The 16,923-nt window shown below is 35.9% G+C and overlaps 1 protein-coding gene and 1 pseudogene across 3 annotated transcripts in view; both read left to right on the forward strand.

Annotated features, from left to right (window-relative positions):
* Positions 1-312: 312 nt before the first annotated feature.
* Positions 313-16,923, forward strand: part of PTPRZ1 (protein tyrosine phosphatase receptor type Z1) — a 203,795-nt gene continuing 187,184 nt past the window's right edge. For all 3 annotated transcript variants that reach the window (XM_049771087.1, XM_049771088.1, XM_049771089.1), the window contains exon 1: positions 313-448. In XM_049771087.1, the coding sequence (XP_049627044.1) occupies positions 391-448 (58 nt within the window). In that variant the 5' untranslated portion in view covers positions 313-390. The remainder of the gene's footprint in view (positions 449-16,923) is intronic.
* On the forward strand, positions 8,161-8,260 carry LOC125994974 (uncharacterized; annotated as a pseudogene).

Genomic DNA, 16,923 nt, shown 5'->3' on the forward strand with positions numbered 1-16,923 from the left:
CTGCAGCCCGCGCTGGAGCCGACTCGCGCCCGCCGCTAGGCGACGTGCACCGGGGCTAGGGGCGCCCGCAGCATCCCCGGGACCACCAGCAGCAGCATCTCCCCGCTCTCTGTCCAGTCTCCAAAGCCATCTACCCCCTTCTTTCTCTTTCTCTCTCTCTTTCTCTTCTCTCTCCCTCTTGCTCTCTTTCTCTCGCTTTCTCTTCCACCCTTTCTCTCTCTCGTCCTCCCTCCCTCCCCCTTCTCTTTTTTTCTCTCTCTCACTCTCATTTCTCTCTACCACTCTATACACTGGACAGCGCAAGCGAAAGCATTGCCTCGCGCCCCTCTGTCCCCTCCATCCCGGGCAGCGAAGGAGCCCGGGGCGGGTGGACTCGGGATCATCTCGAAAATGCTCCTCCAACAGCGCTTCCTCGCCTGGGTCCAGCTGCTCAGCCTTTGCAGCCTGGGTGAGTGTGCAGACTTCGGTGGAGGAGAGTTCCCCTCTTGGACCTTTGGGGACACGTTGGGAAAGGGAGGGAGGTGCATTTTAGGGCTGGAGGTGGTTGGCGGCCGTCGCCTAGGAGCTAGCTGGAAAAGGGGGCGGTGTAGTCGGGGTGCCTTGGTGGGGTGCGGTGGGGATTGGCCGCGTGGGACTGAGACCCCCTACTCCTATCAGCTTCTCCCAAGAGCTCAGGCTGCCCAGATCAAGGTTCAAGCTTTCAGGGTTGCTGTCCGCTTAGGCACCTCGCTTCTCTCTCTTTTATTGGGGGGCTGGGAGGGGCAAAGTGTAGAGGGAACCTCTCTCTCTCTCTCTCTCTCTCTCTCTCTCTCTCTCTATATATATATATATATATATATATATATATATATATATATATATTTTAGATACACAAGAGAAGGAAAATACAGTCTGAAAAATAAACTAGTTCCTGGGTTGCTTGCTGTAAAAACGCGCTTTTGCTGCTAATTTCATGTACTGGGTTTTGTGCTCAGATAACAAAAAAGGAAAAGAAAAAGACACGTGTCTGATGTTATACGGAGAGACACGTACAGCTCCAAAACAAAGTGACAGGAACAAGCACCAACCTGATTGCTCGCTAGTGGTTTGCAATACTTTAGTCATATCCAAGTCTGGGCAGTTACTTCACAAAAAAAATAGTTTAATCAAAAATTCTATCGGCGTTTCTGGCTCCACTGTCAAAGTTAGAGCTGAGTTGTAGGTTAATTTATCCACGATACACGGATTCCTCTCTTATTGATGGCTGATGTTCCAGGGTGCACATTTATGTCCTCAAATTTTCTTCTGATTTAACCAGTTTGAATAGTTAGCTTGACTGCAGATGCACATGTTCCAGTCACTTTATTCCTCCCGGAAGCACTGTAAGATTGATTTTTTTTTTTTGCTTTTTATTAATATAAGTGCATTTTTTCCCCTGCACTAAGATTTCTAGTTGATTGGAATATAATAGGTTTGACCAGAGGGCTTCAATACGTACCTCAGTTTGGCGTCCACACATTTAACCCTTGTCAGCTACAAGGTCTTCCCACTTTATCTTATTTTAAATATGATAATAAGAAAATAGATAAGCCTGTATTTTCATCCAATAGAAGGTGCTGCTTGGCGCAGTAATCTTCACAAAAAATGAAATCCTTTTCTACGGAGAATTGTGATGCAAATATGGTTTATCAATTGCCCGCCTACACACAGGTACATGTGGAGAAATTTTAAATTCATAAACTTTATAAAGTTCTCAGAGATTATGTTTAGCTTATGATTGTCTTAAGATTTGCATCGGTATCACGTATCATTTTACCTCCTTCAGCACACAGTTCTTAGCCAGAATGACCAGTTCCAACTCTCATTGTCGTAGTGGTCCCTTCTCTGCCCTAACTGCACTCCCGTTCTATTTGTGGCAAGTTTCCTACCATGAACTGGACAACCTGGCCCTAGTCTCTATTGTTTCTGGATATTATTACTATACTATGTTTTTTATATGTCACAAATAAAACTGACCCTTCTCTCTCTTTCTCTCTTCTCTCTCTCTCCCCGTGTGTGTGTGTGAGAGAGAGAGAGAGAGAGAGAGAGAGAGAGAGAGAGAGAGAGAGACTCATTTAGCTCAGCATGTGTCTAAAAGAGAAAAGGAAGAGAGAGAAAAGAAAAAGAAGAAAATGTCTGCCACAGAGACAGGCAGGGGGAAGGGAAAGATAATAGGGGGTGGGAGGGAAAAAGAGGGCATTGGTGGAGGAAAATGTGCTCTTTTGATGGATGTTGTACATTATATGATTGACAATCACGAGCAACTTTTTAACTGTTTATCTCATGGTGATTTGATTAGTTAATTTATTAATTAAAAAAGATTTGTATGGAACTCTGGTCCTCTGATTTTCTCTAAAATGAAGTAAATGGGTTGAGGGACCAGTTTAGAAAGTCTTTTTAGTCATCAAATACATACCTGTTAAATTTAATTTTTATTATAAATCTATTTTGCAACAAAGTCCATCCTCTTGTTACTTGAATTTCTTTAAAGTAAATCTCAGTGCAGTATGAGAATCACTATCAGATATTGCTTTACATGCCATCCAAACCATATTCCCTAAATACATTCTGAAATTATGTTTGTTTACTTAGATATTACTTATGTTTATTATTTTTTGTTTGGGTGCAACACCTGGCCATGCTCAGGAGTTACACCTAGCTCTTACTCAGAATTACTTCTGGAGGTGCATCATAGATTATTTGAATAGAATACTGGGGATCAAACTTTATAGGCCATGTGCAAGGCAAGAGCCCTATTCACTGTGCTATTGCTCTAGCCCATAAAATGTTGTCACAATTGAAATATGCTTTGCTATCATACAATTTTTGTTTTAGTTTTTATTTAGTTTTGTTGTTGTTTTTTGCAGGTATAATGCTAACATATCTTTTTAATATTTTATTGAAAATATTGTTACAAAGTTCTTCATAGTTGGGTTTTGGACATTCAATGTTTCAGATCAATTCCACTATCAATACCAACTTCCATCCACCAATTTTCTGAGTGCTCTCTAAACACCTAGTGCCTACCCCTGCCCTGCCAGCTCCATAGGCCCAATTTAAGTTTTGATTTGTTAAAGTTTCAGTCTCATTTTTTCATTGTTGTTGACTTTGGCTTTGATATTTAGTTTAGAAATTTTTTAAACACCACAAATACACTTGAGTCTTCTTAGCCTTGTATCTCATCCTTTTATATATGTGTTTCTCCCAGTATGTACTCTGGGGTCAAGAGTATGTGAGACAATTCCCATTTAATTAATTGTATCTTTTCATGTAGTGATTCCAATTATCACATATAGGTGGGCATCATTCTATATTTATCCTTCTTCTGGCTTATTTTATTCAACACAATATCTTCCATTTCTACCCATGTTGCAGCAAATTGCATGATTGCATCATTCATTATAGCTACGTAGTATTCCATCGTATATATGTACCACATCTTCATGGTCCATTTGTTTGTTGTTGGAAATCTAAAAGTTGATTCCAACTTTTAATTATTGTACTGAATACTGTGATAAATAGCAACGTGCATGCATCCTTTTGAATCAGAAGTTTTTTACCCGAGAGATAGATATCCAAAAGCAGGAATGATGAATCATATGGTATATCAACTCTTAGTTTTTTGAGAACCCCCATACTGTTTTCCACAGGTGCTTAACCAAGTAGCATTTCTACTAAGAGTAGATGAAAGTTCTTTTCTCACCACATCCCCACCAACACAAATTGTTCCCAGTATTTTTGATATGTGCCATCCTCACTGGTCTCACTGTTATAAGATGGTATCTCATTGTTGTCTTAATTTGTATTTCCCTAATGATATGTGATGATGAGCATTTTTTCATGTTTCTGTTGTACATCTGTTGATCTTCCTCAGAAAAATGCCTTTTCATTTCCTTTCCCCATTTTAAAGTGCTTTTAGTGCACTTAACAAAGATAATAAGTATCACATTGTCTAATTACAAAACCTTCTGGCTACCTCCCATAGCAACTCCATTTACAGTCATTATTTAATCTCTTTTTTTCTATAGGTTTTCCAATTTTGAGCATTTCATTTAAATAGAAGAATGTAATGTGTGTCTAGCTTTGCTCACTTGACATGATATAGCTAGATTCATTCATATTATACATAAATCATCACTTTCTTTTTTGTGGCTGAATGATATGCCCTTCCAAGATCACATAATATACAGACCTTTCTAAAGAAAGCATTATTTGCAGTCTACTGTTATTGGGTATTTTATTTTGGTTACTGAAAATTTTCTTTATTGCCTGATATAAAATTTAACTTTATAAATTTAAATTATTTCTTAATAGTACGAGCTTATAAGATGGCATTGAATATATTTGTTAGAACACAAAATGTGTCCTAAAGATGATTGTTTCGTATCCCTTCCCTTCTTAAAAATTAGGGTTTTTTTCTAATATGTGATGCTTAGCAAGCTCAAGTATGATGGATGTCCTGTTTTTCTTCTGATGGCACATTATGAAAGACTGAAGCAAACCTACATGCATTCTACATACTTTTTTTTACAGAGAAAAATTTCAGCCTCCACTTCAATTATTTTCCCTCAATGTTTATTATCATTCTCCTGGACATAATCATTATTTTAGTGTCCTTGAAACCAACAGGGTGGCCTGACACAATAAATGTTCAGGAAAAATCTGTTTTATCTGACAATTTATAATGCATGATGACAACTTCTGTACATAGATTGATATTAATGTACTTCTAACCATTATCCCAGGAGCAAATTGTAGAACTTGGCTTTACATTCAGAGATCTCTCCTAGAGGGCTCAGGGAACTTTAAGGGATGCCAAGAATTGAACTCAAGTCAGCAATGGGCAAAATAAGCACAGTACCCACTCTATGATCTCTTTTATCTCTTGAAACATTTTCATCATATTATTTCCAGTGAAAAGACATCATTTATCAAATTGCTATTGAGCATCAATAGGGAATGAAGTGAAACATAATATTTGTTTTGTTTTATTAAAGAGCAGAGATTAAATGTATCAGTTCCTCTATCTGGAAGATTATATCCAGGTTGGGTTTTTTTTTTTTTTTAGAATTCCAAAAATTATTTTGAACACCATGATTTACAAGGTTGTTCATAATACAGTTGTTTCCCCTCACACACAGTTACAAAGTTGTTTATGATGGAGTTTCAGTAATACAATGTAAACACCTTTCGCCAAGTTCGTATTTCGGGCCACCAAAGCCCCATTTCTCTCCCGCCCTCCCCGCAGCCCTCTGCCTGCTTCTGTGGCAGTATTTTTCTATTTTTCTCTTTAATTCTCTTTCTATCTTTTCTCTTTGTCTCCCTCTCTTTTTCTCTCCTACCTCTCTCCTTCACATTAAGGTTGATCTTTAGCCTCAGCTGCTTTGGCCAAGATCACCTATGTCAAAGTCTTTGAAGGACTGTGAATTTGAATTAGAATTACCTGGAGAACTTATTAATACAGAGATTATGCTGTCTACTAAGAGTTTCTGATTTAGTAGGTATGGGTAGGGCCTGAAAAATGTCTCTGTCAGGTACATTTCCAAAATATGCTAATACTACTGTTCCATGTTCTCACTCTGGCATCTATTGAACTAGTTTGACATGGAAAATCTTAGTTTCTGGATTATTAACAAGATTTTATTGTGAACTTGATTTCTCACCCCTAACTTAGTGTTTTTTAAAATCATACTAGTAGCACACAACATTTATGTGACTTAATTTAAGGAGACTCAATCAGAGAGACAGAAATTAAAGATGACTCCAAAGTAATTCCCTATTTATGCACTTGAACCTTCTCTAAAATAATGAAGCGGTTTTCTACTAGGTGGAAAACTAATATAATGACTATACACTTTAGTTATTATTTAATCTTGACCCACTAAATGGGTAATGGGAAAAGTTTGCAAAAGCTTTCTTTCCTGTAAGGAGGCTTAACTATGAGTCATTGAGGAGAGGTAGATGTTGAAAGAACTTTTAAGGAATAGCTTCTTTCAATTGTTGAGAATTTAAGATCATTTAATTAAGTGGGCTATAACCCTGTAAAGTATACTAAGTTTAGTTGTCTAAATATTATTGTTAAATATGGAATAAATCAGATTCTGAGATTTTTAGTCATGCCTTCCTATTATAAGAGTACGCAAACTTATGGAACTATGCCCAACTCCTCTGTACAAATTCATTTTTCCTGAGTATGGAATTGATCAAAGCCACTTTCAGCTTAATCTTTTTATCCTCCCAAAACAAATTTTAATTGAGAACAGAAAATAAGTCAAATAATACCTAAACTCCATTCATAAAAGTAATGCCTTATTTTTTCCAGAGTAACAAATCTTGATTTGATGTTATTATTCCATTTTATATAGATTATTGCTGCTTTTCTTTTGGGAAGTTTGCCAGGATAAATCATTTCATTGATGAACTGATTTATGTTTTCATGTCTACACTAGAGACTTGGAAAGTTGCCTTAAACTTTTATGTTGTAGAAATCTTGCTTCAGACAAAACTTCTTGGTTCTATTTGTTTGTTTTGAAGCATGAGCTATGTTTTCTCATTTTCTTTACTCTAGAAAGATATGAGCTATGTTAAAGGGGGAAGCTTTGCTTGATGACTTATTCCCCAAGAGTTCAGACTCTAGTAGAGAAATTAAAATTATTCATTCAGGACCACCAGAGGACCTTAAAGGAAGAGTATGATTGAGAAAATGAATTTGGATTTTATTTTATCTTCTCAATATTAGCTGGATGCTCACACAATACTTAATTGATTCTCTGCCATTTCTTGTTTCATGCTTTCAAAACAATTTTAAGTAAAACTTTTCATTTAACACATTTTACTGCTAAAGAAACTGAGGTACAGAGAAATGAGATGACTTGTCTTTTCTTTTTTTTTTTTTTTTGGTTTTTTTTTTTTTTGGTTTTTTGGGCCACACCCTGTGACGCTCAGGGGTTACTCCTGGCTATGCGCTCAGAAGTTGCTCCTGGCTTCTTGGGGGACCATATGGGACACCGGGGGATCGAACCGCGGTCCGTCCTAGGCTAGCGCAGGCAAGGCAGGTACCTTACCTCCAGCGCCACCGCCCAGCCCGACTTGTCTTTTCCATTCCTGTACCATCCCTGTATTTCTTCTGATGCCCAAGAGACTGTCATTTTCTCCTCTCACTCCCAAAAGATACTGTTCTATCTAGAAAATGTGTTGCTGCATTTCACATTACCATTTATTTTAATGCAAATTCCTTATTCGTAACTTCCCTATTTCATGCCCTTCTTACCCTCTACCATTAAAACAATTAATACATGAGTTGACTTTTCTAGCACAGAGTCTTCGATGTTGTGTCACATGTACATGGTCATGTAACAACTATAGTGTTAAGTATATAGAACATTTCTATCCATACCACTTTAATTTCACTTTTATTAATATTTTAATTAATTGAATTAATTAATTGACTTATAATTAATTAATAAACTGCCTTCTATCTGCTAGTTACTACTAAGAATTAATAACTACATAAAGATGCAAAGTCTACAACCTGATCCGACTCAAATCCACACTGAAAGCCTTTACTCTTAATTTTTACTACAGTACGAGGGACTGAATCCAGTTTTTATGCATGCACAGCATATATTTTGCCGTTGACCCTCGCCCCCAGCCTTTTAATGCCACTTTTTAAGATTTATTTTTTTCATTTAGAGCTAAGTTGTGTTTTTCCCAAGAGATTGTGCCGGGTGTTTCAATTATCTTAATTTTCAAATCCTTTAGAATGCTTCCCATTTCATTAGATAATGTTATGGTAACCTAGTTCAAACCCTGGCACAACTTGGTACCCTGAGCATTCTTAAGAGTCAACTCTGACCACAGAGCCAGGAGTAGCTTCCCCAGCAATTAAGGGGAAGAGCTTATGGCTGAAGTCAGTTAGTTTAAAAAGACACATATGTGTGTTTCTAATGAACTTTAAACTATTAGTATCTGATTGAAAGTACCTCTATCAGGACTTAAGGTTGCAAAAGAAACCTAATTTTTCCCATATTTGAAGTTTTCCAAAGACTTATTATAACATGTTTTGTAGAAAGCCTGTCTCAAATATAGCCAGGGGTTGGTTTGGAGGGAGATTTAGAGCATTAGTGACAGAAATGTTGCAGTATGCCTTAAACTTATGAGTAAGGAAAATAACGACCCGGGGTGACGCCCGGGTCCTCACTGCCGATGTGAGACGAATTTTTGCGCGGGTAAAGGTCACCCGCCAGGTGACCCAGAAAAAAAAAAAAAGAAATGTTGCAGTGGTGAAGATGGGTGTTCTTTATATGACTGAAACCCAACTACAATCATGTTTGTAATTAAGATGTTTAAATAAACATATAAAAAATTTAAAATATTTAAAAAGAAAGTTTATGCTGTATTAAATAACCCTGAAAGACTTAATACATATTTGAAATGATAATATCCTTGGGCATAGGTGCCTATTGAATTTTAAAATAATTAAAATGCAATAATTTAGTACACATCCACACTAGCCATTTTGGAGTGCAGGTAGTCACATGAATTTATGGATTATAGCCACATGATTTTGTGGGTGATTTTATGGGTTAGTGCAGATGTAAACATTTTCATCATTTACATTTCATCAATGTAAACATTTAATCATATTTCTGTTTGTTTTGGGAGGGCACACCCAGTGATGCTAAGGGTTACTCCTGGCTATGTGCTCAGAAATCGCTCCTGGCTTGGGAAACCATATGGGACGCTGGGGGATCGAACCATGGCTAGTCCTAGGCTAGCGAGGGCAAAGCAGAAGCCTTACAGCTTGAGCCACCATTCCGGCCCCAACATTTCATCATTTTATAACAATTCTGGGCAGTGCTTGTTTTACCTAAAAGACAAAACAAAAAAATAGTAAAGTGTTCCCATTGGTGAAAGGTAAAATATTAATTGAACTGGAAAAGCTTTTTTCAACTAAATTCTTTGAAATGCTGATGCCTGTAAATTATTTTTCTATTGAATTATGCCAGCACATACACCAACATTCTGGTAGTGATAGGTAAAGAAACAATAAATGAAGAAAGTTTAGTGACCACTGTGTGGCATTTAGAGAGGGGAGATGAAGAAAGGAGATTAACTGTTAGTTAGTAGTGAGGTTCTGTTCTCACAGCATGATTCCTACAGTTTTTGACATATACTACAATTTTCCCCCTGCTTTTTGTCTGTCTCTCTCCCTCAATAGATCAGCTCCTCAAGGACAAAGATTGTATTTCATTTATCCTTAGACTAAGAATTTTTGAACTTAGCAGCTATGGGACATATTTAATCAATCTTTAATGCATCAGATCAGAGAATGAGAGTTTTGTGAAGCTTCTTGGATAGTAGCTTCTTTGCTGGAGACAAGTTTTTTTCCTTTGGCCACCATTCTTTCAATTCTGATGCCAGTTGAAAAGTTAGAGCAGCATTTATCTTTTTTTTTTTTTTCTTCTGGAGGAGGTTTGTGGGCCACACCCGGCGGTGCTCAGGGGTTACTCCTGGCTCTGTGCTCAGAAATTACTCCTGGCAGGCCTGGGAATCATATGGGATGCAGGAAATCAAACCCTGGTCTGTCCCAGGTCAGCTGCTTGCAAGGCAAATGCCCTGTATCTGTGCTATCACTCCGGGCCCAGCAGCATTCATCTTGTCCTGTCCATCCTTTGGTTACTAGAATATTATTTTCCTGGATTCTTTCAGGAATGAGTCACCTAGATCCAGACACTGTATGTGCATATAAAAGAAGAGAAGCCCCCATGATTGATACTGAATGGATAGTGGCAGAAACAATTTTGAACCCATATCTAATTATTGATGAGTTAATAGAATAAAACCTGAATATGTCCAAGAAAGTCTTATGCTTGCATGCTTACTTTATTAGAGAGGAAAGAGTAGTGAACATAAAGGGTGGTGAATATTGAGTATAGATGAAAGTCATTGCATTGGAGGAAGTCCTGTATAAAATTTAAGAGGTAGTGGCCTAAAGTAGTTCCAGAATCTATGTAAATAAGGGCGTTGAGTTCTTCTATGCTTTTGGAATTTAACTTTTTTTTTTTAGTTAATTCCAGAGACATATACTGTGTCTAGCTTAGTCCTGAGCATAACAGATGCTCAGCAAATATTTGAGTTCTCACATGTGAAAATGGAATATATGACTTTTTTTAACTTCTGATATTTGCACATCACTATTAAAATAAATTCAATTATTAAGGGTCTTGGTTAATGTGAACTTTTCTGTTTTGGCTCAATAAACATGAATCAATTGACAAGAGATAAATATTTTAGAAAATTCCTTGTAAATATAGTCTGTATAATTGAGATTGTTAACTAATTAATTAATAGTAGAGAATTTTTCTGTTAAAATATTCATAAAAATAACTACAGAGGTGCCTTACTGTTTTGGAGGATGTATTCTACTCTTTCTACCTTCTCCATCAAGACTGTATTTTTTTCAATATCATTAACTAAACTACTATTTCTTTAGTCCTATAGCTCTAAAAAAATATATTATAGATGCCACTTAATACCAGGCCTTTTATCTGAATTTATTAATCAATTATCTTTAATAGACATTTTTAATGTTGCTATCTGAAATGACCTATTTCAACAAAATCATAATCACCACCAGAAACCTTCTTATGAGTTTATAATAACAAAATGCAGAATGATAATATGGTGGTAAGGTACTTGCCTTGCATGCCCACAATCTGGGTTTGATCCCTGGAAATACAAATAGTCCCCTGAATATCACCAGGAGTGATTCTTGAGTGCAGAGCCAAAAGCCCCAAAGAAAATTAAATAAAGAGAATAGCAAAATACAAATATAAAACTTTTCACATATTTTCCATTAGTTATTATTAATATCACTTAAATATATTTTATTTATTTTATTTTACTTTTATTTATTTAAATTATTTAAAATTTTAGGAGACAGAGCAATAGCTATAGGGCATTTGCCTTGAAGGCTGCCACCGATCCAGGACTAAAGGTGGTTTGAATCCCAGCATCCTATATGGTCCCCCAAGTCAGGAGCAATTTCTGAGTACATACCCAGGAGTAACCTCTGAGCGTCACTGAGTTTGGCCCAAAATAAACAAACAAAAAATTATTTAAAAAATTTCCAAACTTTATTCTGACTTTTATTTTTTGTTTGTTTGTTTTGAGTTCTCACCCGGTGGTGCTCAAGGCTTAACCTGGCTTTGTAACCAAGGATCACTCCTGGTAAGCTGGGGTAACCAGATGTCTGTTTTCCAAAGGTTGAACCCAGGCTGCCAAGTTCAAGCCAAACATTCTACCCATTGCACTATCAAAAGTCTCACTTAACAGGCACAAAGTGTCTGGCAGAATCTTGTTTTTTTTTTTTTTTCATCATAACACTGTTATATTTGTTTGCCTACCCAAAATGTTGATAAGCATAGATTTTAGTGAATGGTTGTCCATCCCAGCTGCACTTGAGAATTCCATGAACTGTGTTTGTGCTTCTTATCATTGTTAGTGTAATAGTATTTGGAAGTGGGAAGTAGTCATTTTTGCATGAAGTTATAAGGGAATTCCTGATGAAATTAGTGTGTTTGAAAGAGAGAAAGAAAACCTATGTTCTCTTTCTAATATTGAACAAAAAGAAGGAAGCTGTTTAGAAGTCAGGTAGAGAGCCCTCTCTGGGAACAGAATCTGCTAGCCCTTAGATATTGGAATTCTCAAACTTCCACAACTAGGAGAAATAAATGTGCTTAAGCTAACTTGTCTTTGGAATTTTGTTATGGCAGTCAGAAAGTACTATACATGTAAGACTTTTAGATTTTTTTTGATATCTGAATTCCACCCTGGACCAAGTGCATGTGTAGATGTGAAAACTAAACATGGATAATTTATTGTCCTTAGGTCATAACAGAGTAAAACCATGCTTTGCAACTACAGCTTTAGACTGACCTCACAATCCTATTACACTTGAGTACAGTTTTCTTAAGGTGGAAATATTGGCAAGTTTCATGCTATTCCCAAAGAAAACTAGCGACAGAGGATAAAGGCCTTGGAAATCTTCCCATCCCTTTCTTCTTTTCTTAAGGCAGTTTTAGTTACAAAGTAACCCTAGAAGGAGGTGTATAAATTATAGAGGTTGACCTCATAGTTTTTGCAAACTAGAGGAACTTCAAGAGGCCAGACAGCCTTGGATTTGGTCCAGAGATTCAAGTGAGAGAGTAACTGAAAGAGCTTTCTAGATGGCGAGTAATCCCAAGTGCATTCATAAGGATACAGACACATAATATCATTTGTTTTGTTTTGTTTTTCTGGTGACGTTTATTCATTCTCTTTGTCTCCTTTATTTTATTTTTATAGATACAATTTGTTAGAATGACAGTGATTGTTTATATATGTGTAAGACTTAGTTATATTTTTATTTTAGCAACCTGCTTATGTTTAAAAAATATAATTTTTATTTATCAGGTCTAGGTTATTTATGTTTGAAAGCACTAATAGGGCTTAGTTTATAGCATAATAAATATAGATATTAAATGGACCAAATAATCATTTTAAGGTTCATATTCATTCATGGTAAGGATACAGCACAGTAAATTATAGATCATATTCTTTGGGATAAATATTCCCTTGAAAAATATTTTTTTCTAGTGGTATGGTAAGTCTCTATAAGAGAGAAAGGTCCATGTATACGTAGCCTTTTGGGGGCTAAAAAGTGCAAATGTAGGCTGAATTTTTCTCTGTGAAGATCACTAGAAGGAATGAGGTTGGAGGTAGACCCTGGAGAATGATGGGTATCTATCTCATCATATTAAAGGACGTCATACCTTTTGAACAGAAGGGGAAAATGTCATGGAAGCATGAGAAGAGGCTGGTATTTGGAGACAGGAGAATGTTTGGAGAGGTGTATATTAAAGTGAAAATATCAATGTTAACTAATATTTCTACTGCTTAATGAAAAGGTTTGGATTTGTCTAGAAGGATTGGAGAACAACAGCCATGTTTTCAGAGCTTTAGGATGATTTCAGTAGATCAAATAGAAAGGTTACTCAAGTTTCAAAGACAGGGTGGTTTAGAGCAGAAAGAGAATGAGAACCAGGAAGTTCAGATAAAAGGCTATTACACTGCAGCAGTCACAGTAGAAATTTGATAGAGCATGGAAAGGGATAACAATACCATGCTCTTTAAATACTACTTTAATATTTAACAAATATTCCCAAATACATTACCTCATTTGGTATAAATAAATGGAACAGTGTAATTGATAGGACTTTATGTTTGTCTCTGTATAGTGAGGCATTTATGGACTTTCTCCTGTATCTAGGTGCAAGAGTTCATATGGGATGCAAAGGACTCAAAGGATTAAAACTGGGGGAGGTCAAGTACCCTACAAGCTATACTGTATTTCTGGTCTAATATACATATTGAAGGAAGATATTTCCCTAAATTGGCATTATCTCTAAATTGATAAACTCAGTATTTTGTGCAACAATAGGTAATGGTGCAGCTTTAAATTGTCTGTATTTTAAGTTTCAGTAAAGAGCATAGTAATGACATGATAATTTTTAAAGAGCTTTACCCTAAGATTAGGAAAGCTAAGTATATTTTCAATGCCAGACTAATTTTATCAAGAATTATTAAAATTTAATTACTTCATTCACTTTCATAATTGTTATATTTCCCTTTCTAAATTGACTACATTTTCTTATTGTGTTAGTTCTCTCAGTTACAAATAGTTTCTCTTACTATATGATTTTAGAATGCATGAAATTTATCACATCTATGTGGTTGAAATTAACATCTATGTAAATTGCTTACAACTGTGTTTTACATGAGATAATGCAAGTGAAATTAGTGATAAAGTGGGCTTTTCAATTTTTTGTCAACTGATTCTAGTATCATTTTAAATTTAATTAAACAAAAAATGACAGGATTTTAGAAAAATACTGTATATCCTAGGGTCTATGAAGTATTGAAATATTCATTGTTAAGTTTAATAAAGTAATAAAGTAGCATTTGTCAAGTATAAATGTATATATGGTGTTATGTGAGTTAGATTTAAGACCAGTTTATTTAATAATTTGAATGGATTTATCATATGAACTATTTGTTTCAATAAATGTTCCTTTGATGGATTTCTGAGTCAGAAAACCACATTAAATACAAAGTATGCATATAAATAGGTGTTCATATATATTTATGTTTACCTGCACAAAAATATAATATAAACCACATTCTGTGTTTAAAACTGATAGTTCCTTACATTGAATATTAAGTCATTATTATTTTATATTAAATATATTAAAATAGAGGCCGGATCGGATGAACAAGTGGTAAGACATCTGCCTTGGTTGCGCTAGCCTAGGATGGACCACTGTTCGATCCCCCGGCATCCCATATGGTCCCCCAAGCCAGGAGCAATTTCTGGGCGTAGATCCAGGAGTAACCCTGGAGTGTCACTGGATGTGGCCCCAAAACCAAATTATATATATATTAAAATATCAAATCATATTTTGGACTCTGATTAAGTTTAACAGTAGAAATTATCCTGGATATTTTCATTCTAACTTTTTATACCTCCAATGTATAGAAATAGTTTAAAGGACAGGAGGGCATGCTTTGCATGGTGGAGATTTGAGTTTAATCCACTACTGCATAGTTCCCCCAGCACCAATACAAGTTAGCCCAAGCACCCAGCAGGAAACAGTCCTTAAATACTACTGGTAGTACCACACCCCTTTCATCATATAAGATTTAATAGGAGGAAGGGTGCTTCCTACGATGACATGAATACAGTAATGTTTCTCTGCAAAGATTGAGTCAAACTGAAATCAGTGGAACTCAATCCACCAGATCTTCATGCATTATGTGTTCAATACTGTGCTTAGGTTTTCATTGTTTTTCTCTTGAAGTATTTAAGTTACAGATATGAAAGAAATCTCTGGTAGATGCTTACCTGAATGGACAATAATGTAGAAAAATTTGACAGTATGTATCAAATCTGTCTGTAAGGTGTCATTGAGTGGATTAACAGAAGGCCTATGAGATAGTATAGAAGGAGTAAGGTGCTTGCCTTGCAGTTCAATCCTAGGTGCCACAATGGTCCATGAACACTTTTGGGACTGAGTGCAAAGTCAGGAGTAAGCCCTAAACAAAGTCAGGCATAGCTTAAACTCCATATCCAAAAAAGATGGGAGAGAAACAAAAATGTAATATGATTTTACCTTTAAAATATTCCTGTGAATGGCTGAAGAGACTGTACCATGGGTACAACACATGTCTTGCCTGGATTAGATCTCCAGCACTGTATATGGATCCCCAAGTGAACAATGATCCCTTAGGGCAGAATCAGCAATAATTTCTGAGCAAGTCATGTATGGATCAAAATAGAAACATTAATACTATTATTAATAAAATATAACATTTACATGAGATTGTAAGCAACATTTTTTCTTTTTTAAAAAGAACACGTACTATTTCATTAAATAATCTTTGCCTTTTTATGTTTCTCCCTTTAGGCGATATAAAGAAGCAAAACAAAAAACCTATATTATTAAGTCTATATTACTCATGTCATATTATTTGCTTCTTAAAAAAAGCTGAAATAAAACAGTTGGCTCTATTAAGTCTTTTTATTCTGTAATTGCTTTTAGTTCTCACTAATAGTCTACTCTACCTACCATATTCAAAGTAATAGGATAGGTAGCAGAATAAAATACCCTTCAAAGAGTCTGTTTTGTTTGATAATTGCTACTAAGACAATGTCATTTAATTCCACAGGTAAGTCCATCACAGTTTGAAACTTGCTTTTGTTCAGTGTCAGTTGTTCTTTTGTGAGACATGTAGATTTTTTTTGGCTATTTTTGGGGGGTCAAACCTGGCAATATTCAGAGGTTACTCCTGGCGCTAGACTCAGAAATCACTCGTGACAGGCTCAGGGGACCAAATGGGATGCCAGGATTTGAACCACTGACCTTCTGCATGCAAGACAAATGCTTTACCTTCATGCTATCTCTCCAGCCCCCCAACACATGTAGATTTTTATTTTTTTCCGCTGGTGGTAAAAGATAATGAAAAAAGATAGAAACAGAATGATGTCATTTATATGTGTTGTCTAAAGAACCACAGTATGGTAGTAACAAAGGACCAAAGGCAATGCAACAGGAGAACTGATTCATAAAATTGAATTGGTGAGAGTAGGGGATTATTAAAAGGGAGGGATGTTTGAGTCATTGAGGGAGGGCTATTAGTACTCTGGTAATGGTTATGTGGTTATGTGTTTGAATTATGCACATGGTAAAATATTAATGATATTGTAAATCACAGAACTTCAGTCAATAAAAAGTACTTTAATTACACATGGACATACATAAAATTCTTGACCAAAAGTATCTCAAAATGGGTCAAGATTTGGATATAGAGGCCATGCTATTGGCAAGAAAAAAAATATCAAGGGAATCCAGATAGGAAAGGAAGAAGTCAAGCTCTCACTGTTTGCAGATAACATAATACTCTACTTAGAAAACCCTAAAAACTCTACCAAAAAGCTTCTAGAAACAATAGATTCATAAAGCAAGGTGTCAGTCTACAAAATTAACACACATAAATCAATGGCCTTTTTATACACCAATAATGATAGGGAAGAAATGGACATAAAGAGAACCACCCATTCATATTAGTGTCACACAAACTCAAATATCTTGAAGTTAACCTGACTAAAGACTTGAAGGACATATACAAAGAAAACTATAAACACTACTCCAAGAAATAAGAGAAGACACAAGGAAATGGAAACACATATCCTGCTCATGGATTGGCAGGATTAACATCATTAAAATGGCAATACTCCCCAAAGAATTGTACAGATTTAATGCAATCCCTCTAAAGATATCCATGACATTCTTCAAAGAAGTAGAT

This window comes from Suncus etruscus, chromosome 1 (genome assembly GCF_024139225.1).
Source record: "Suncus etruscus isolate mSunEtr1 chromosome 1, mSunEtr1.pri.cur, whole genome shotgun sequence".
Classification (NCBI taxonomy): domain Eukaryota; kingdom Metazoa; phylum Chordata; class Mammalia; order Eulipotyphla; family Soricidae; genus Suncus; species Suncus etruscus.